This window comes from Mobula hypostoma, chromosome 2 (assembly GCF_963921235.1).
Source record: "Mobula hypostoma chromosome 2, sMobHyp1.1, whole genome shotgun sequence".
NCBI classification, from domain to species: domain Eukaryota; kingdom Metazoa; phylum Chordata; class Chondrichthyes; order Myliobatiformes; family Myliobatidae; genus Mobula; species Mobula hypostoma.
The window spans coordinates 69,737,977-69,760,555 of record NC_086098.1 but is presented as its reverse complement, the minus strand read 5'-3'; the positions used below and the strand labels follow the sequence as shown (position 1 = coordinate 69,760,555).

At 39.0% G+C, this 22,579-nt stretch overlaps 1 protein-coding gene across 1 annotated transcript in view; it reads left to right on the top strand.

The window, feature by feature from the left end:
• The window catches only part of sntg2 (syntrophin, gamma 2), a 357,770-nt gene that overhangs the window by 287,461 nt on the left and 47,730 nt on the right, over positions 1 to 22,579 (top strand). Inside the window, exons 12-14 of the mRNA XM_063068605.1 lie at positions 205 to 334; positions 4,189 to 4,227; positions 11,216 to 11,332. Of these exons, the coding sequence (XP_062924675.1) occupies positions 205 to 334; positions 4,189 to 4,227; positions 11,216 to 11,332 (286 nt within the window). The remainder of the gene's footprint in view (positions 1 to 204; positions 335 to 4,188; positions 4,228 to 11,215; positions 11,333 to 22,579) is intronic.

Genomic DNA, 22,579 nt, shown 5'->3' with positions numbered 1-22,579 from the left:
ATTTTATGTATGGTATTTTGGGTATTGTCATTCTGGGATATATGCAGTAATGTAAATGTAATATTGATATACTGATTAAGTTTCCAGCTTCTTTGTAATCATTGTTATGAACTCTGAGGGAGAATAATGTTTAATCAGGTGCTGCCTTATATATTTGAGACTGATTTGAAGAATACCTTAGATATTTCCCTCTTCTTTCTTTAGGCCTAACACTTTTGAAGTTGTGGCATTGGATGGAGTAAGCTCTGGGATCTTCCAATTCTACACTGCTCAAGAGAGTGCCGACTGGTTGCGAGCAATATCAACCAACATCAATGATCTTGCCCTGCAAAATGTAGGTTTTTAGTAGAAAACAAAACCTTTTTCTCATTAAAATAACAATGTGAATTTATGACCCAGAGTATGAAAAATGTTGAAATTCTCTTAATATTTTGCTGATAATAAATTGGTTTTGAAGTTTTCCAATTTTAAACTTTCACTGAGTCCCTGATGATTTTTTAAGAGACTTTGTTTTTGAGCCATGGTGTAGATTGAACTGTATTAATTTCCACTATTTCAAATACAGATCCATATAAAAGCAAAGAATGATAGGCGTTTATAGCCAAGATTCAAATCATTAAGTCTATTGTGTTCATGCTGAACAAAAATATATTCACTTTAGTGTCATTTCCTAAATCTTTGATCCATGCATTTTATGACTCTTCAAATGCTTATCTGGTTGTATTATTAGAGGGAGTTCTGCATCTATCCCCTCAGGCTGCAAGTTCCAAACCCTTGCCAGTTGTAGAATAAAGTAATTTCTAACCCTTCTATCAATTAACATATCTATGACTGCTGGTTACTGACTCTACTCTGAAAGAAAGAAGATCTTTTTACTCCTCTGCACTTCATTTAAATGTCCCTCAGTCTCCTTTATTTCAGATGAAACAACCTTAGCCTGGAGGCTGTTAGCTCACAACTATACTTCTCCATTCCAAGCAACATCCTCATGAATATTTCCTGCACCCCATTAGTTCTAAGATATTCTTCTTTGTAGTTTGTTGCCCAGAACTGTACTCCAGCTGTCATTTAATGAAAATGGAATAGTATGCTCCCCTTGTATGCTAGTATGTCCCCCTAGTCTTTCATTTCATAGTTCTGTCAAAAGCCTCATTTGCCTTCTTAATTATTTTATCAACCATGCAATGCAAGTTTACAATATCTCACTTCACTATGTATCTTTATATTCTGTCGCCTTATCTGCGCTCTCAGAAAATAGATCTTTTGGACTCAGCTACATGTAATAATTTTGGGTCCACCTAAGCAGTCCATCTCAGAGGACCATAGAGTGAAAGACAAAGTTGTCTTTATTGTCATGTGCATAAACACATGTATGAAAAGGTTCAATGAAAAATTTACCTGCAGCAGCAGCGTAGGCAGATAGCATCATATAAACACAATTCACAAGAAAATATAAATTGATGAAAACTTTTTGAAAAAAGAGCAAAATTAAAACAAAAAATAACAATGCCCATTTTAATGCAAGTGATCAAGGTGTTGTTTAACAAATGGTTGAAGGGAAGTAATTAATCTTGAATTTGATAGCATGGAACTTCAGGTGTCTCTACCCCTGCCTGATGACAGCTGCAAAAGCATAACATGAGCCAGATGTGAGGATCTTTGATGATAGTTATTTCTTTCTTGAGGTGCACCTTCTATAGATACTAGACTTGTGGAATCAAAGGGAGAAACAAAGCAGAAACAGGCACATTGACCTACAGTCCACCCCATCCATCAAGCACTTATTTTTGTTCTCCCTTAAGCCAAGAACTCTGTTCTTCACCATCAACCACAGTGCCACTATTGTATCATCAGCAACTTTGAAGTCACATACACATATATGGTACAAAAAAGAGGCTTGGTACTCAGCACTGTGAAAGCTCACTTTATCCAACTCTCTAATTGCCAAGTTCCTGACCATTAAAATGCTGGTTCCTGACCATAAAAACACCTCGCTTTTTGAAAACAAGTAAATTTTCTCTGGGATCATCCTGATTTATAAATAGTTCCCATCAATCCGCTCAAGTCAAATGCGGGGATAAAATACATGTATACCACATCACCACCGCCCCCCCCCCCGCCACATGACACCCTCCCGTTCAATTGTTTGAGGTAATTTATTTTCTGATTTTTCTTACTACTCTTCTAATATTTGTATATCTGTGCACTTGTCATTTCTGACACTGTAATTTACTTTGGGATCAATAAAGTATCTATCTATCTATCTGTCAAATGCTCTATACTAATCAACACTCCTCAGGAAAATGTGTCTTCCAAAATTTAAAAAATATCAATTAATAACACATAGCTCCAAAACAACTTTGGTCACTGAAAATTATGCAATGAATATATATATATTTTAAATGATGTGTGCCTGAAGGGCATTGCACAAACTTTTTTGGAGACGCCGTCAATGGCAAAAGAAATTACAAATTTGCCATTCGTTGCATCCAATGCTTAACGTATTCTCTTTTTACCTGTTCATGGTTTACCTTTTATCAAATCTATTAGTTTAACAGATCATACCCTTGCTTTTCCTTCTCTTAATTTCCTTTAAGTTTCATTTGCTTTACTTGGATATTTTGTTTGCCCAAAAAAATATTATCAGAATATTTTGAGTAAGAATCCACACCACACAGTTGGAAAATTACAGAGGTTTGCAACTGGAGTCATAAATTCCAAACATTATACAGTTTGGCCAAACTCATCCATGCAGCGGAATTGCCTATCTAAGCTAGCCCATTTGTCTGCATTTGGCCCTTAAGCATTTTCTTTCTATGTCTCTGCCTTAATGTTTTTTTAAATGTTGTAATTGTAAGTAATGTACCTCTATCACTTCCTCTGATAACTCATTCTACATACTCACCACCCACTAAAATTGTGCTAAAATTAACTTTCAGGTCCCCATTAAAAATTTCTCCTTTTATTTTGCACCTGTGCTTCTATTTTAGGCTTCCTTACCTAAAAATGTCAAGCCTTTGTACAGAGACTTTGTCTCCTTGATTTGACTTCTCCACACTGGAAAGAAACAATTTTTCAGCGCCTGTCTTGTCAATGCCTTCCAGAAATCCATATAATTCAATGAGATCTCCGCACATTCTAAACTCCACTATGGATAAGACAATTCTACTCTGTCCTCAAAGTCAGCCTTAGATTTAACCTTGGGCACCAAAGCTTCAGATCTTTTAAGGCAAGTTCAAATATGAAGATCAAAACTGCAGACAGTATGCTATAGTCTCAGCATATTGGAGCAAGATTTCCTTCTTCTTCCACTCCAACACCTTAATATTAAAAGGCAAGACTGTGTCTGGATTCCTAATAGCTTGATGTAACTGACTATTAACCTTCTGCATCTTGTGGAAGATCCCTGGTAAAAACAACCATTGCTTAATCACCTTCAGTAATAAAGTTATGTGATTTTAAAAGAAATATATATTTTTATTTATTTTTCTTATTTTATATTGCAGTGATAAGCTTTGCATTCTGAGGTAGACAGAGCAGTTACATCCAATTTTACTAAAAATAAATGAAGGCAGATATTTGGAATGAAGGCAGAAGAATTAATGCTGGCAGTAATGTTTCATGTATTCTTGATCATATTTCTGTGTGTGTATTGGTCATGAGTAGAATTCTCAAAGTCTATCATTTGGGTTTCCTGCCCCATTCCAACAAATTTAACATAAAATAACAGATATGTCCTGCAGAGTTGCAATTCTGTCTCTCAGCTGAGGAGCTGAACCAAAGCCCTTTCTGCACACTCAAGGTAAAGGAGAGTGGGAAGCTATCCAGTGGTCCTGGCCAATTCTTAAAACTCTTAAGTAACTGAACAGGTTACCTGGTCATTGCCACAGTATCTGAGAACTCCTGGTGTGATCAAAATGGCTTCCGTGTTTCCTATATGTCAACAGTTGACTGGAAAATATCTTGAAACAATCTGGGGCATTAAGCAGATTTAGTCACTTTATTTACATAGGGTTTTTAAATTATCAATAATTTATAAATATGTATGTATTTCTACTAGTATGATTACAATGACAAGTTCAAGGCTTACAATTTTAGAAAAAAAATTCAAAGTATACAGAATTAAGAATACTATAGAAATAAGAATGGACAAGTACTTTTAATTAAACTTTATTTTTAATTGTACAGATGAAAATGGCGAATAAATGCTGTTCCCCAAATGACCAGGTAGGATGTCTTTTTATGTGAAGAATATACATTAATTTAAATTGTCTTATCAAATATTAGACAAAGAAAGAATCAATAATGCAGTTGAAAACATGCGTATAAAGCAGAAAGTTGCTGAACTATTTCTGTACACTCCCAGAAAAGTCGACAATTACCTTCTCCAGAGTTGGTTGTCAAATGGTAAATATTGCCTTGGCATTCACCATTTAATTTCACAACTCAGAAAGCTACAAACTCTAATCAAGTATGGCCTTCTGCAACTTTCTACTTGAACTCCACTGATATCCTTATATCAGGATTTTCCCAATTACCTGTTCTTGCAATCCCATAATCAAAAGGTATTAACAACAACATTCAAAGTTCTGTTTATGTGCAGCAAAAGGAGGTGCTTTGCTCTTGAACCTTTTCCTTCGATGTATTAATTTTGTATATACATTCTTTATTGGTTTACTAGAATTAAAAAAACAATGAAAAAGCAGAATGCTGGAAGAACATAATGGGTCAGACAGCATATGCAGATATAAAAGGTGTAAGCTGACCTTTCAGATTGAGACCATGTGAAGGGACTAACAGGGAAGAGGAAAGATTGTCAGCATATAGATGTTTGAGGGAGGGGTGGGACAGAACTGATAAATGACACATTGAACCAGATGAGGAGATAATAAGTAAATGGACCAGCTGGGGGACAGTGAGTGGAAGGCCACTATCTCCATGCTGACCTTGATCAATTTTCCAACATTAACATCATGTCTTTCTATGCCTTGTCTATGAAGGATCTGACTGAATTTCTCATCAACATATACACTGTAAATAGGATAGATAGTCAAAATCTTTTTTTTCTCTGTGGTAGGGATATAAAAATCAAGAGAGTTTAGTTTTAAGGCAGGAAAAAGGAGCTTTACAGGGGATACGAGTAGTAAAAGTTTTTTTCAACACAGTGAGCAGCAATTCATATCTGGAATGAGCTCCCTCATTTGGATCATTGCCTCTTCAAATTTTATATACATTTATCAGTTTACTCCATGGAAAACAAGCTCAGACTATCTAATGTCTCCACATTACTAAATTCAATCAGTCCAGGCAACATCCTGATGACTATCCTTTGCACCCTCTGCAGTACAATTATAGCAAAGACAGGTTTCTGGTGATAATGGCAATAACCCATCTCTGAGTGATTACATGATGAAAATTGAAAAAAGTGATTCTGAGGAACCACAAATTGAATTTTAAGGGCCAACCAATCTGCACCAAGAACTATAGTGTAATTTCCAGCCATTGATAGACCATAAGTCTCCCAGATAAAAACATCTACACCAGGTGCACTGAGTTGCTGCTCCTGAGAGAACATATTAAGGAACGGGAGCTTTGGCTCAATGACCTTTGATTCGTGCTGGAGAATGGGATCACTTCGGGGAAGGTACAGCAGGTACAGAAGGTACAAAAGGACGGGTTACACCTGAACTGGAGGGGGTCCAATATGCTAGAGTTGTTTGGGTAGGTTTAAACTAATTTTGCAGAGGGATGGGAACCGAAGTGATAGGGCTGAATATGAGGTAGTTGGTTTGCAAACAGAGGCAATGTGTAGTGAGACTCCTAGCAAGGGGAGGCTGATGATAGGGCAAAATTGTAGTCAACAGGACGAGTTACAACGAAAAAGGTGGACAACTTAAAAAAAAGCAAATACAGGACTTAAGGTTTTATATTTTAATGCTTGAAGTACAGGTATACAGACTAAGGTCGGTGAATTTGTAGCACAGTTACAAATTGGGATATAGGATGTTGTAGCAAATATAGAATCATGGCTGAAAGAAGCTTATAGCTAGGGGTTAATGTTCAAGGATACATATTGTATCAAAAGGACAGAGAGGAAGGCAGAGCGGGTGTCATTCTCTGTTGGTAGAAAATGAAATCAAATCATTAGAAAGACATGAGATAGAGTCGGAAGGTGTTGAAATATTGTGGATAGGGCTAAGGAACTGCAAGGGAACTGATGGGAGTTATATACAACACCCCCCCCCCCCCAAAATAATAGTAAGGACGTGGTCTACAAACTACAATGGGAGATAGAAAATGCATCCCAAAAGGGCAATGCTACAACAGTCATGGGGTATTTCAATATGCAGGAAGATTAGGGAAATCAGCTTGGTGCTGGATTCCAAGAGGGGAATTTTTGGAATGCCTACAAGATGGCTTTTCAGAGCAGCTCGTGTTTGAGACCAGTAGGGGGCATCAGCTATTCTGGATTGGGTGTTGTATAATGAACTAGAATTGATCAATGAGCTCAAGGTAAAAGAAAACTTTGGGGCTAATGATCATAATAAGACCAGAAGACATAGGAGCAGAATTAGGCCATTTGTCCCATCGAGTCTGCTCCACCATTCAGTCATGGCTGATCCTTTTATCGCCTCCTGAGCCCCACTCCCTGACCTTTTCCCTGTAACCTTTGATGCAAGTCCAATCAAGAACCTAACAAGCTTTGCCTTAAATACGCCCAATGATCTGGCTTCCACAGCTGCCTGTGGTAACAAATTCCACAAATTCCCCACTCTCTGGCTAAAGAAATTTCTCCAAATCTCTGTTTTTAAATGGGCATCCCTTTATCCCAAGGCTGCACCCTCTTGTCTTAGGCTCCCCCACCATGAGAAACATCCTTTCCACATCTACACTGTCTAAGCCTTTCAACATTGGAAAGGTTTCAATGAGATCCCTCCTAATCCTTCTAAATTCCAGTGAGTACAGACCCAGAGCCATCAAATGTTCTTCGTATGATAACCCTTTCTTTCCCAGAATCGTCCTTGTTAACCTCCTCTGGACCCTCTCCATTTCCAATACATCTTTCCTCAAATGAGGAGACCAAAGCAATGTTTATAATACTCAAGGTGAGGCCTCACAAGTGCATTATAAAGCCTCAGCATCACATCCCCGCTCTTGTTTTCTAGACCTCTTGAATTGAATGCTAACGTTGCATTTGCCTTCCTCACCACCAACTCTATCTTCAAGTTAATGTTTAGGGTATTCTGCATAAACACTGCCAAGTCCCTTTGCATCTCAGATTTTTGGATTTTCTGCCATTTAGAAAATAATATGCACTTTTATTTATATTACCTAAGTCACGACCATGCATTTTCCAACATTGTATTCATTTGCCACTCTATTGCCCATTTTCCTAATCCGTCTAAGTCCCTCTGCAGCCTACCTGTTTCCTCAACACTACCTACCTCTCCACCAATCTTTGTATCATCTGTAACCCTTTCAGCAAAGCTATCTATTCCATCATCTAAATCATTGATATACAACATAAAAAGAAGCAGCCCCAACACCGATCCCTATGGAACACCACTAGTTACTGGCAGCCAACCAGAAAAGGATCCTTTTATTCCCATTCGCTGCCTCCTACAGGTTTGTCAGGCAAGACTTTCCTTTCAGGAAACCATGCTGACTTTGTCTTATCTTATCCTGTGTGACCAAGTACTCCATCACCTCATCCTTAACAATTGACTCTTACATCTTAACAACCATTCAGGTCAGGCTAACCAGTCAATAATTACCTTTCTGCTGCCTTCCTCCTTTCTAAAAGAGTGAAGTGACATTTGCAATTTTCCAGTCCTCTGGCAACATTCCAGAGTCAAGTGATTTTTGAAAGATCATTACTAATGCCCCCATAATCTCTATTGCTACCTCTTTCAGAACCCTAAGGTGCATTCCATCTCGTCTGGGTGATTTATGTACCTTTAGGTCTTTCAGCATTTTGAGCCCCTTCTCCCTTGTAATAGTAACTGCACTCACTTCTCTTCCTTCACACCTTTTAACATCTGGCACACCGATGTTGTCTTCCAAAGTGAAGACTGATGCAAAATACTCATTTAGTTCATCTGCTGTTCCCTTGGTCCCCGTTATTATTTCTCCAGCCTCATTTTCTAGTGGTCCTATATCCACTCTCATCTCTCTTCTATTCTTTACATAATTGAAAAATCTTTTACTATCCATTTTGATATTGTTTGCTAGCTTGCTTTCGTATTTCCTCCTGTTTGTTTTCATATTTTCATCTTTTCCTTTCTAATGATTTTTATTAGCTTTCTATAGGTTTTTAAAAACTTCCCAATCCTCTATCTTCCCACTAATTTTTGCTTTGTTGTATGCCCTTTCTTTTGCTTTTACAATAGCTTTGACTTCCATTGTCAGCCATGGTTTCAGTATTTTATCATTTGAGTATTTCATCATTTTTGGAATACATCTGTCCTGCACCTTCCTAATTTTTTCCCAGAAACTCACACCATTGCTCTTCTGCTGTCATCCCTGCCAGCATTTCCTTCCAATTTACTTTGACCAACTCCTCTCTCATACCACTATAATTTCCTTTACTCCACTAAAATACTGCTACCTCAGTCTTTACTTTCTCTCTATCAAATATCAGGCTGAACTCAATCATATTGTGATCTTTTACTTTAAGCTCCCTAATCACTTCCGGTTCATAACAAAACACCCAGTCCAGGATAGCTGATTTCCTAGTAGGCTCAATAACTATATGATCAAATTCACCCTGAAATTTAAGAAGGAGAAGGTAAAGTCAGACGTATCAGTATTTCAGAGGAGTAAAGGGAATTATAGAGGCAAGAGGCAATTCTGGAGTTGTCCAGAATTGATTGGAAAAGAACACCGGCAGGGATATCTGCAGAGCAACAATGTCTGAAATTTCTGGAAGCAGTTTGGAAGGCACAGGATATATAAATATTCCAAAGACAAGATGACACAACCATGAGAGGAAGAGAGGCTATAGAAGGAGGACTTAAATAGATTAGGAGAATGGGCAAAGAAGTGGCAGATGGAATATAGTGTCAGGAAGTGTATGGTATATTTTGTGAGAAGAAATGGAAGGGTTGACTATTTTTTAAATGAGAGAAAATACAAAAATCTGATATGCCAAGGGGCTTGGGAATCGTGCAGGATTCCCTGAAGGTTAATTTGCAGGTTGACTCTGTGGTGAGGAAGGAAATGCAGTGTTAGCATTCTTTTAAGAGAACTAGAATATAAAAGCAAAGATGTAATGTTGAGACTTTATAAAGCACAGTGAGGCCTCTCTTGGAGTATTGTGAGCAGTTTTGGGCTCCTTATCTTGCAAAAGATGTGCTGAAACTGGAGAGGGTTCAAAGGAGGTTCACAAAAATGATTCCAGGATTGAATGGCTTGACTTATGAAGTGACATGTGGTTGGCTCTGGGCCTCCATTCAGTATAACTCAAAAGAAAGAGGAGTGACCTCATTAAAACTTATTGAATGGTGAAAGGCCTTGACAGAGTGGATGTGGAGAGGATATGGTGGAAAAGTCTAGGACCAGATGAGACAGCCTCAGAATAAAGGGGCATCTTTTTCAAATGGAGTTGAGGAGGAATTTCTTTAACCAAGGGTGCTGAATCTGTGAAATTCATTGCCACAGGCAGCTGTGAAGCCCAAGTCTTCATATATAGTATATTTAAGGCAGAGGTTGATAGATTCTTGATTTGTCAGGGCACGAAGGGATACGGGGTGAAAACAAGAGATTGGAGGAGAAAGCAGGAGAAGGCAGTGAGAGGGAAACTGGATAGTCATGATGAAATGGCAGAGCAGACCTGATGGGCCAAATGGTCTAATTCTGCACCTATATCTTATGATCTTATGATTATGATAAGTGTACCAAAAGGAACGACCTGACCAGACACTCTTCATTCAAGTAAAATTGCTACCACTTTTATGAAACAATGAAAATATTAATATTTTTATTAAAAATGGGTGATCAACACTTTGACTAAAACAGTTATTTCAGCTTATTTTAAGCATAAAAGATTCAGCTGGTAGTGTAATTTTGAGCAACGCACACAAAATTCTGGAGGAACTCAGTGAATCAGGCAGCATCTATGAAGGGGAATAACCCTTCAATGTTTCGGGCTGTTCCCCTCATCAGGACTGGAAAAGCTGGGGGCAGAAACCCAGTGGGAAGGTGGGGAGAGGGGAGTAGTACAAGCTGGCATGTGATAGGTAAGTGACACGTGGTTGGGTGGGGAAGGTGGATGAAGTAAGAATTTGGAACTGGATAGATGGAAGAGGTAAAGACTGAATAAGAAGTGATTTAATAGGAAGGGACAGTGGACTGTGAAAGAAAGGGATAGAGGAGGGGAAGCAGGAGGATGTTTATGGGTAGGAGAGGAGAAGAGCGTGAGATTGTAACCAGAATGAGAGTGAGGGAGGAGAAATTACTGGAAGTTAGAAAAATTAATATTCATGCCATCAGCTAGGAGGCTACCCAGACAGAATATAGGTTGTTGCTCCTCCAGACTAAGCTTGGTCTCATCATGGCAGCAGAAGAGCCATGGACGTACATACCAGAATGGGAATGTCTGAGGAGGCTGCAGGCAGATTCCAGGACTGCTTCGTCGAGCACCCTCGCTTTGTCCTCTGCAAAAGGCAGGATCCCCCAGTGGCTACACATTTTGATTTGACTTCCAATTCCCATTCTGACAATCAATGTCTATGTTTCAGCTTCTGTATTCAGAGAAAGGCGAAAAGCCAATCTCAGTTCATACTTTGTTATTTCCATAGCTTTTATCAAAACTGTTTAGATATCCTGAAGTTTCTGCTGGTGATCTCTTTGTGGGGAGAAAGCAGAAAGTTTACAAGGTGACTTTGGATCTGCCCACCTGAATGCTCCCATATTTTAAGCAGCCAAACCTGTTGAGTATTTGGAACTTAACTTGTCTGGACTATCCTGATTGCTTCTTTGAGGCAAGAGAGGCTGTCATTTCAAATTGGAATTAAATCCCCATCATTCCACTCTGAGCAGCTTTAAGAGTAGAAAATCCACTGCAACCTTTTCTGGTTGATTTAGACATTATGCTTGGAACAGCGTCCTTGAAGTTTCATTGTAAAAATAATAGCTTTGTGTGCAGGAATCATAAAAGAGCAGCGTTTTGATTTTGAGGATTGATTTTTCAATTTTCTAAGGTTTTCCTCTGCAGATAATTCACATGGGGTGGGTGAGTGAGAGGCTACTGGGATCTGATTCCAATCAGCTTTACAAGTACAAGTTTCTGGGACTGAAAGGTTCATCGCTTCACATTTTCAATACTCCACCGGTAAGAGTTAATAGCTCTTTTATAATATATCAGCTGTTAAAAAATAATGTTTTTGTTTATACTCTGCTTTAGAGATTTCTTTAAATTGAACAAGATAACTTCTTTGTGTGGTTTTAAATTAAGCTTGATATGTATGGTTAATGTAATCACATTTCAACCAAGCTTCCAAGTACTCAAGACCTTATTTCCAGACATTTAATAGAAAATGAGGCATTGGACATACAGGAACTTGGTTGCATCGATTCGGAACTGGCTTGCCTACAAAAGTTAGAGGGTGGTAGTTGGTAGTCAATGACTAGTGGTGTTCCATAGTGATCTGTCCTTGTGATTTTTATAAATAACTTGGATAAGAAAATGGAGAGGTGGGTTACTAAGTTTGCAGATAACATAAAGGTTGGAGGTGTTGTGGATAGTATAGAAGGTTGTCATAGATTACAAGGTGATATAGACAGTGTTGAGTAGAGAAGTGACAGTTCGACTTCAATCCACAAAAGCACGAAGGGCTTTTCTCTTTGAATCAAAGGATGAGAGACAACTTGATAGAGGGGTATAAGATTATGTGGACCTTATTCAAGTTTGTAGACAACACCACTGTTATAGGTTGAATCAAAGGTGGTGATGAATCAGCATATAGGGGGGAGATTGAAAATCTGGCTGAGTGGTGCCATAACCATAATGTCAAGAAAATCAAGTAGCTGATTAGGGGAAGGAAACTCGAGGTCCATAAGCCAATCTTCATTGGAGGGTCAGAGGTGGAGAGAGTCAGCAGCTCTAAATTCCTCAGTGTTATTATTTCAGACGACCTGTCCTGGGCCCACCACATAAGTGCAATCATGAAGAAAACATGGCAGCACCTTTACTTCCTTAGGTGTTTTCAGAGATTTGGCATAATATCTAAAACTTTGACAAACTTCTATGGATGTGTGGTGGACAGTATATTGACTGGCTGCATCACAGCCTGGTATGGACGCATCAATGCCCTTGAATAGAAACTTCTCCAAAAAGCAATGGATACTGTCCAGTGGATCACAGGTAAAGCCCTCCCCACCATTGAGCACATCTACATGAAACATTGTCACAGGAAAGTAGCACCCATCATCGGGGACTCCCACAACCAACTCTTTTCGCTGCTGCCATCAGGAAGAAGGTACAGGAGCCTCAAGATTCACACCACCAGGTTCAGGAACAGATACCACCCCATGACCATCAGGCTCTTGAACCAACATCAGTCAACTTCACTTGCCCCATCATTAAAATGTTCCCACCACTGATGGACTCAGTTTTGAGGACTCTTCATCTTATGATCTTGATATTTATTGTCCATTTATTTATTATTATTTTTTCTTTTTGTATTTGCACAGTTTGTCATCTTTTGCACACTAGTTGAATGCCCAAGATGGCGTGGTCTTTCTTTGATTCTGTTATGGTTATTATTCTATTATGGATTTATTGAGATTATCAATAAGAAAATTAATCTCAGTAATGTATAAGGTGATATATGTGTACTTTGATAATAGATTTACTTTGAACTCTGAACTTTGAATAGAGTGAACAGCCAGCACATTTTTCCCAGTGTGACAATGCCAGAGGACATTATTTTAAAGTGCGTGGAAGAAAGTTTAGTGGAGATATTAGATTTTTTTATATAGAAGCAGAGAATGGCAGTTGCTGGAGCTGGTGATAGAGCCTGATGCAATTAGAGCATTTAAAATATCTTTGATATACACATGGATGTAGGAAAAATGAATGGTTATTAGGTGTGATGGAGAAAAAGGTGAGAATTGATTATGAGTTAGGTTTCTATAGGTTGGCACAACATTGTGGGCTGAAGAGTCATTCTAAATTCTTCATTCTATGTATGTTGTAGTATGTAATCAATTCGCTAAGTATTGGCTACACATCTTTAATTTTCCTCGCTCTTATTGAATAACAAGGCTTTCAAGAGCAAAGTATTTGTGCTCTGGTACTATTTCATCACATCAGGTGTCATCTTTGGCCCAGTAGAAGAGTACTCTTATTTCTGACTTAAAAGATTTTGCTTCACTGCTGATCACAAAATCCTGATCAATTTGTCATTAACTGTACTATGTTGTTTCTACAACAGAATTTGATGCATTACATGATAAGTTGCCTTGGTTGTCCTTAAACCAAAATTGCTTTTTCAAAAGCAAATATATAATGAAATTCAAAGTTGTTATGATACTTAATTTAGTTTACCTGATCATATGAACTTCAATATTCATAACAGCATGCAAAATTCTCCATTATAAATTATGTTTACATCTGCCTTATTATCTGAATTTAAAAGAAGTAACAGACAACAAGGCTGGACTGATGCTTTTCCAGATGACACAGGGTTCAGGAGAAGTTTTGCTGCTGAGGCTTCCACATGGCCATCTATCTAGGCCAATTGCATTAATTAAAGTCTATGTACTACAGGGGGACTGGGTAGCCTCCAACTTGATGGCATGACCATTGATTTCTCTAACTTCTGGGAATTTCTCCCTCTCACCTTTCTCTCTTTCCCCATTTCCTATTTTGATTTTCCTCTCCCTCCTTCTCTTCTCACCTGCACTTCACCTCCGTCTGGTGCCTCTCCTCCTTCCATTTCTTCCATGGTCCACTGTTCTTTCCTATGAGATTCCTTCCTCTTCAGCCCTTCATCCCTATCACCTGTTACCCACCAGCTTCTTACTACCTCCCCTCTCTTCCACCTACCCTTCTTCCCTCTTACCTGGTTTCACCTATCAGCTTCCAGCTTTTACTCCTTCCCCTCCCCCATCTTCTTATTCCAGTTTATGGCCCCTCTGTTCCAGTCCTGATGAACGGTCTTGCCCTGAAATTTCAGCTGCCTATACCCTTCATAGATGCTGCTTGATTTGCTGAGTTCCGCTAGCACTTTGTGTGTGTTGCTCAAGATTTTCAGCATCTGCCGAGTGTCTTCTGTTTAAGACGCGTGGAGTTTGTTAATCACTGGTAGGCTTGCAAATTGCTGGATTTGTTTTAGCTTCTTGGGAGGTGATGCCTTAACTTTAAAAAAAACAGAGAAATTAGTTTAATTATCCCACAAATGAACAATGGAACAGCTTGAACAATATTAAGAAAGTTAAATTTAATTGCTTACCAGATCAATACACATGTCATGAGGGTCAGTCTGAGGCCTGAAGTTTCAAATCAGCTAAAGTATCTCTAAATTAACAAGGGATAACGGGATATTTTTCTCTATAATTGCATTCCTTTTGTTGTAATTACTCACATTTTTTCTTTGCTTATTTTAGGCTTTATTTCATTTAATATCTATTTTAATTGTGAAACGCAAAAAGTATCAATGAAGTTCAAGATCAGGTGTAATAGGTCTGGCATATTTCATGAAATTTGTTGTCTTTGCAACAGCAATACAATGCAATACATAATAATAGGAAGAACATTAATTACAGTAAATATATATAAATATATAAAATATTTTAATTGGAAGAAGCTGTCCCGGAGACTGTTGATCCTGGATTTAATGCTGCGGTACCAATCCCAGATGGTAGCAGTTGGAACAGTTTGTGATTGGGGTGACTTGGGTCCCCAATAATCCTTTGAGCCCTTTTTATGCTCCTGTCAATATAAATGTCCTGAATAGTGGGAGGTTCACATTCATAGATGTGCTGGGCTGTCCTCACCACTCTCTGCAGAGCGCTGTGATTGAGGGAAGTACAGTTCCCATACCAGACAGTGAAACAGCCGGTCAGGATGCTCTCAATTGTGCCCCTGTAGGAAGTCCTAAGGATTTGGGGACTCATACAAAGCTTCTTCAGCCGCTTGTGGTGAAAGAAGTGCTGTTGTGCTTTTTTCACCACACAGCCAGTAGATACAGACCTCATGAGATCCTCAGTGATGTGTATACCAATGAACTTGAAGCTGTTTACCATCTCAACCCCAGATCCATTGATGTCAAGAGGGGTTAGTCTGTCTCTTTTCCTCCAGTAGTCCACAACCAGCCCCTTTGTTTTTATGATATTGAGAGAGGAGTTGTTTTCTTTACATCACTCAGTCAGAGTGATGACTTCTCTGTAAACTGCCTTGTTATTTTTTGAGATAAGGCCGATCAATATAGTATCATCTGTGAATTTAATCAGCAGTTTGGAGCTGTGGGTGGCGACACAGTCATGGGTGTACAGAGTAAAGGATACAGCCCTCGAGGGCTCCTGTGTTGAGGGTCAGAGGGGCAGAGGTGAGGGAGCCCACTCTTACCACTTACTGGCAATCTGACAGGAAGTCCAGAATCTAGCTGCACAAGGCAGGGTGATGTTCCTGGGTTAAACGTTCATCCAGAAATTGTATGGTGGAGGGGAAAAAGCTGTTCCTGAATCATTGAGTGTGTGCTTTCAAGCTTCTGTACCTCCTTCCTGATAATAGCAATGAGAACAAGTCATAACTTGGGTGAGGGTGTCCTTAATGATGGATGCTGCCTTTCTGAGGCATTGTTCCTTGAAGATGTCTTGGATACTCTGGAGTTTAGTGTCTATGATGGAGCTGACTAAGTTTACAACACTCTAAAACTTATTGCTCACTCTTTCCACTTCTGATCACTCTATGAGGACTAGTGTGGATTTCCTCGTCTTACCCTTTCTGAAGTTGACAATCAGTTCCTCAGTCTTACTGACATTGAGTGCAAGTCCGAGGGTGCAGCACCACTCAAGTAGCCAATATTTCTTGCTCCTGTACACCATCTCGTCACCATCTGAAATTCTGCTAACAATAGTTGTATTGTCAGCAAATTTAAAGATGACACTTGAGCTGTGCTCTCTCTACCTGGGAGTAGAGAGAGTAGGGCAGTGGGCTAAGCACACATCCCTGAGGTGCACCGGTGTTGATTGCCATTTGCTGAAGAAAGTACAGAGGCCCAGGTTCTGGAGCTTTTTGATCAGAAATATAGGAATGAAAATGTTATACACTGAGCTATAGTCAATTGTTTTAGGCTAATAGGCTTTGAATAAATAGAATCCTAAATTGTCTGGCTTTGAAAGTGATTCCAAACCTAAATGAGAAGTTATAGTTTATTCTGAAATGAAATAATTTTCCGTATGTTCCAAAATTCAAAGTCCACCAACATTACAGCAATATTACCTTTGCTGATGTCAGTAATTATTATTGATGTCAGAATGTAAGGTGTTCTTTCATGTACTGTACTCAATATTCATCATCAGATGGAGGGTTATGGCTTTCTCCTTCTCAGTTCACTATGCATCTCAGCATTTACAGGGAAGTTGCTAGATTGACAAAACAGCATACCCAAGCAATCTATTGCTTTTTCAGCAGACTGACATCATGTCTGTCACTTTATCTGTCTACTTGCCATTATCCAGAGCCTGAAGTCCATTTTTTCCATCAAATATCAAGTTTGATGAGTACATAACAATAAAAAACATAAATTACAATTACAACATATACAAAAAAGTAAATTAAGTAAGTAATTCAAAAAGATGCTGGTACACTTTCCTGATGAACACATCAACATGCTGGGCCAAGGTAGGTGGCTAATATGTTAACATCCAGGTATTTAAAGCTGCCGAATCTCCATTGCTAATTCCTCAATGTAGACTGGTGAATGTTCACCCCCCCCCGCCACTTTCCCTTTCCTGAAGTGAACAATCAGCTCTTTAGCTTTGCTGATTTTGTGCAAACGTTTATTGTGATACCACTCAACCAGATGTCCCAGCTCATGCCGTTAAGCTGACTCACTGCCATCTATGATTTGTCAAACAGCAGCAGTATCGTTGGCAAATTTGAAGAAAGGTCTGAAATGGTGCTTAGCCACACTGTGCTGTGTATGTGGAGAGCAGAGCTGGGGGCCAAGCGTGCAGCCTTGATGTTCACTGTGTTGATTAGTGAGGAGGCTGTGCTATAATGGAAGTAAAGCTTAAGTCTGTGTAACAGAAAAGTGATGATTACCACTATTCATATCTTATGCAATTAGGTCACTGAAAATTTGACAGGATGGAAAACTTGGGAAAAACTTTCAGTTACTTTAATCCTCAAAGCACTGAAGATCTAAAGTCTTTGGTGAAAGATCAAAGGTGCCAAATTAGCTCAGTTGCTATGGAGTAAAATATAGCACTCTGAAAAGAAAGCTTCCTTTTTTCGCTTTTCCCTTATTTCCCTTGTAATTTTGTTATCTTTGGAGATATAAGCAATCACTTTGCAGCAGCTAAAACTTATAATTTGTATTTCTGCTCTATTGTCCTATTACATTTCAAGCACTTTTGAAATGTTTCTTTAGTTCTTCGATTCAATGATAAATCCAATCGGTATATGTCACTCCTCAACCCAACCTTGATCTAATAAGCTAAATATTTGGTCTAGTAGCATTCTAGGATGAAAGAGGAACTGCTTTCTTTGTAGTCTACTGAAGGCATGAGAATTCATAAAAATTCTAACTTACCTTGGATTTTAGATGTATAATGTTAAACACTTTATCATCAAAGCCTTGCAGCAGGAAAGGAAAGTTGTCAGTGCCACCGATACCTGTGTACAATATAATGAAGTGTTGCATTATCAAACTGAGTCTTTCAGATTTCCTGATTTTTTCCTAGATTTTTTCGCCATGGCAATAAAGAAACAGTTATTCTACGCCAACTCAAAGAGCAATCTCATTCCACCTCTTATTATCCGATAGCTCATTAACAATGGCCAGCCCCTTCTACCACTACTCTAACAGTAACTTGCAGTAGCCAATTAACTCATGAGGTAGTAGATCGTCAAAGTTCAAAGTACATTTATTATTAAACTATATCTGTCATATACAATCTTGAAATTCATCTTCTTGTCACAAAACAAAGAAACATCATAAGACTTATGAAAAACCCCACACCACAAAGACAGTTATACATCCAATGTGTGAACAAAGAAAGAACAAATTATGCAAACAATGAAAAAAAGCAAACAATCCACAGAACTTGAACTTCAGAGTCCCTTAACTAAAGGCGAATTTATACTTGTGCGTCAAATCAATGCTGTAGGTACGGCGTAGCCGCGTACCCTACACTGAACCCTACACGGTAGCCTGACGCGCACCTCCCCAAAAATGTAGCTACGCATCGCGGCGACGCAGACCACAACAACTGTGATTGGTCCGCTTGGTAGCATCGCATTTCCTCCTACGCTGCAGTAGCTTCCCATTGGGCGACTGAAGGGCAGGGAGGGAACTCTGGCTGTAATGCTTTCCATAAAGCTTTACAGACCTCCGAAATTATGGAGGACCCTGTGCTTGGCGCCAGTTTGTAGCTAGCTGCTACAGCCTGTTGACTTCTACCTGAAGCTAAAACTCGAATGGTGATTGCCAGTCTCAGAGTATACTGTACGTGCACTGATGCAAAATAAATGGTTGGAGACGATGAATCAAATCGTCAAATCCACCTGCCAACATCTGAAAATATTTGAAATGCATTTCCTCGTCCATGTCTCTCAGTGGCTGGACAAACACAGAAAATTCACCCTCCTTCAGTTTCAGTCATCATTGTTTGAAGTTTGAGTTTCTTCATGTTGAGTTTCAACACGAAGAAACTCAACACAGTGGCATAGCAACCCCACTGCCAACTAGCGTTTCGGCAGTGAATTGCAGAGCGACGCAGACACACCAATGCACAAGTATAAATTCTCACAACAGCGTAGCCCACTTGCGTAGGCTACGGCGTAAGCTAGTATGCACAGGTATAAATCAGCCTTAAGCCCACAGCCACATAGCCAGTTCAGTGCTACAGCGGTCCAGGAGATTGATGGCTGTAGGCCACAGCTGCAGAGACAGGTTCAACACTGAGGCGAATGGTGATGACTACAGGCCACAGCTGCAGAGCCATTTCACTGCTAAAGTGAGTAAAGCTTCCTGGGGTAGCAAGCTGAACACTGGTTCATCCTCTACCCTTGGCCTTGATGCATTAATCTTTTTATTCTGGCTCACTGCTTAAATCAGCCAAACATTGGTTCACTATCCGTTCTCGGGTCTGGGCTCTGCCTCTACAGTCCAGCCCGAGCATTCAGTCAGGTACCGTCCACTCCAGCTGTGGTTGCTGCATCCATACCTGCATTCTTGAAAATCCAGGTCTCCAAATATTTCAGAATACCACAAAAATGCCACGTTATACAGATGGCTTTAAAGCACACTTCCCAGGCTATAGATTGCATTGATCATAGTCTTGATAAAGTATATCTAGTAGAATTTTTGGTCATTTTGTTTGCTGCTTGCAAAGCATCGCATTGTCTCAGCAGCACCATCTTTGCAGATTATATCCAACATTTGAGGCGCTAGAGAAAACCAAAGCATCTGGGGGAACCTACATGGTCCCAGGAAGAATGTGCAAACTCTGTACAGATAGTATCTGAGGTCAGAATTAAACCCAGGAGCTGTGAAACTGCTGCATTGCCTGCATTACCACTATATGTGACAACCCCAATTTACTCTCTTCTGGGCTTCGAAAGTGGCACAGAAATTCTTCAAAGAAAAAGAAATTGGATGTTTCAGTGTCCAGAATAATATATTTATCTATTAACATAAAGAACAAATTACAGGAAAGCTCTGATAATTTGGTATACGAATGTTTAGAAGTCCCAGTGAAAGCTCAAAATTCAAAGCAAATTTATTAACAAAATACATATACTTCACCAAATACTACCCTGAGATTCATTTTCTTGCAGGCATTCACAGTAATTACAAAGAAACACAATAGAATCAATGAAAGTTGCATACAAACAACCAATGTACAAAGATTTAAAAAAAAACTGAGCAAATACAAAAAGAAAAACTGAATAAGTAGATAGTATTGAGAACATGAGTTGTAGAGTCCTTGAAAGTGAGTCCAAATGTTGTGGAATCTGTTGGGTTGAATGAAGTTGTCCCCTCTGGTTCAGGAGCCTGATGGTTGAGGGAACAATAACCACTGCTGAACCTTGTGGTGTAAGACCTAACTAAGGCTCCTGTACCTCTTTCCTGATGGCAGTGTGAGAAGAGAACATGATGGTTTGGCCTCTGGCTTACTCATTAGAAAACTAAATTCGTTCTATCCACAAGCTCATGCATTTTGTCAGGGTGTGGATTGCTGGTATGTTTCAGCCTGTGAAACCTACAAGCTAAACTCCTCACAGTTCCATTTGCTTTTCCCTTTAAACTGACCAGGGTTCAGTTCCAAGCTCCCACTAAATTCTACAGGTTCACTTTAAAATTTAATGAGAACATCTTTTTGAGAATATGCAGATTTCACAAAGACGATACTTGAGGTCAGCATCCCAGTTACTGATGGTGTAAGATGACAGCTCTCTTGTTCCATGGAGTTTGTTCTTGTAGGAGCTTGCTCAATGTAGGAGCTTCCTACATTAAAACTGTGGCCGAAAGTTCTTTGTTCTGATTTCAAGGAAATATTAATTACTGCAAGCTTTGTTTTTTTTTAATCATTTGTGCCTTGCTTACTCATTGAAAGTGACAGATATATAAACAAGATAAAACATAAAAGCTTGCATGATTTTCATAGTTTTGTTTTTCTTTAGAATCTGTGGTCGATTTGCATGTGGTTATGTGAGGAGGTTATATGCATCCCTTGTTAGATTTTAAATAATCATGTTGCTCAGTGATTCCCTGCCTCGTAAGTGTATTTGCAAATAGCATCTACCTGCATTCCAATAGTACCCAAGCTCCTTAGGTATTTTAAGAATACTGACAAGTTTAGAAATTTTGGAACAAGGAAGGAAAAGAAGTTGTGAGAGAAGAATCTATCTTCACCTTTGAAAGTCACAGTTTCATCTCAGAATCAGAATCAGGTTTATTAACACCGGTATGTGTTGTAAAATTTGTTACCTTAACAGCAGCAGTTCAATGCAATACATAATATAGAAGAAAAAATAAATAAATAAATCATGGTATTCGTATATGGAATAGATTAAAATTGTGCAAAAAACAGAAGTAATATATATTAAACAAGTGAGGTAGTGTTCAAGGGACACTATCTCATAGGATGTACAAAATCTCTGAGGAAGAGTAAATGATAAAATTTGTCAGTAAATGGGCCTCAAAGCCTTAATCTCTCAGCTAAGTGTGGGCCCATTTTACATAAATCCCACAGCTCTGATTGAAAGAATATAGGGGAGATACATGCAGCTGCTTTTAATTGTGACATAGTAACACTTAGCATCACCTGATGATCTTTAGAGTAAAATTAAAGAAGCCCATTAAATTTTCTAAGCAATGGAAGTAGCTGAGTAAAACAAGCAGGAATTGAGAGTAATGTGATATTATATTGACAGGAACTAAATAAAATGGTGGTTCAAGGTCAAGGAGGCTGGAGAAATACTTCAACCTACACCTGTGTGACATGTTAAAGAATTATAAATTAGCTGTGAACAATCCAAAGCCAAAAGAAACTATGGGTGAATTCATTTTAGACCATAAGACATAGGAGCAGAATAAGGCCATTTAGCCCATTGTGTCTGCTCTGCCATTCCATCATGGCTGATTGAATATCCCTCTCAACCCCCATTCTCCTTAACCTTTGACACCCTGATTATTCAAGAACCTAATCAGCCTCTAGTTTAAATATACCCAATAAGTTGTCCTCCACAATCATCTGTGGCAATGAATTCCACAGTTTCACTACCCTCTGGCTAAAGAAATTTCTCCTCTTCTCTGTTCTAAATGGACGTCCCTTTATTCTGATGCTCTACCCTCTGGTTTCAGACTCCCCCAAATTCAAATCCACTGTATGTAGGCCTTTCTGTATGTAATAGGTTTCAATGAGTTTCCTCCTCATGTATCTAAACTCCATTGAGTACAGGGCCAAAGCCATTAAACACACCTCATATATTAAGACTTCCATTCCTGGAATCATTCTCACGAACTTCCTCTGGAGCCTCTTCAATGCCCGCACATCTTAAATAGGGGCCCAAAACTGCTCATGATACTCTTTGCAGCCTGACCAATGCCTTATAAAGTCTCAGAATTACATCCTGGTTTTTATATTCTAGTCCTCTCAAAATGAATGCTAACATTGCATTTGCCTTCCTTACCACTGACTCAACCTGGAAGTTAATCTGTAGGGAATGCTGCATGAGGACTCTGAAGTCCCTTTGCACCTCTGGTTTTAGAATTGTCTCCCCATTTAGAAAATAGTCTACGCCTTTATTCTTTCTACCAAAGTGCATAATCATACACTTCCTTACAGTATATTGCATCCGCCACTTCTTTGCCCATTCTCCAAATATGGTCTAAGTCCTTCT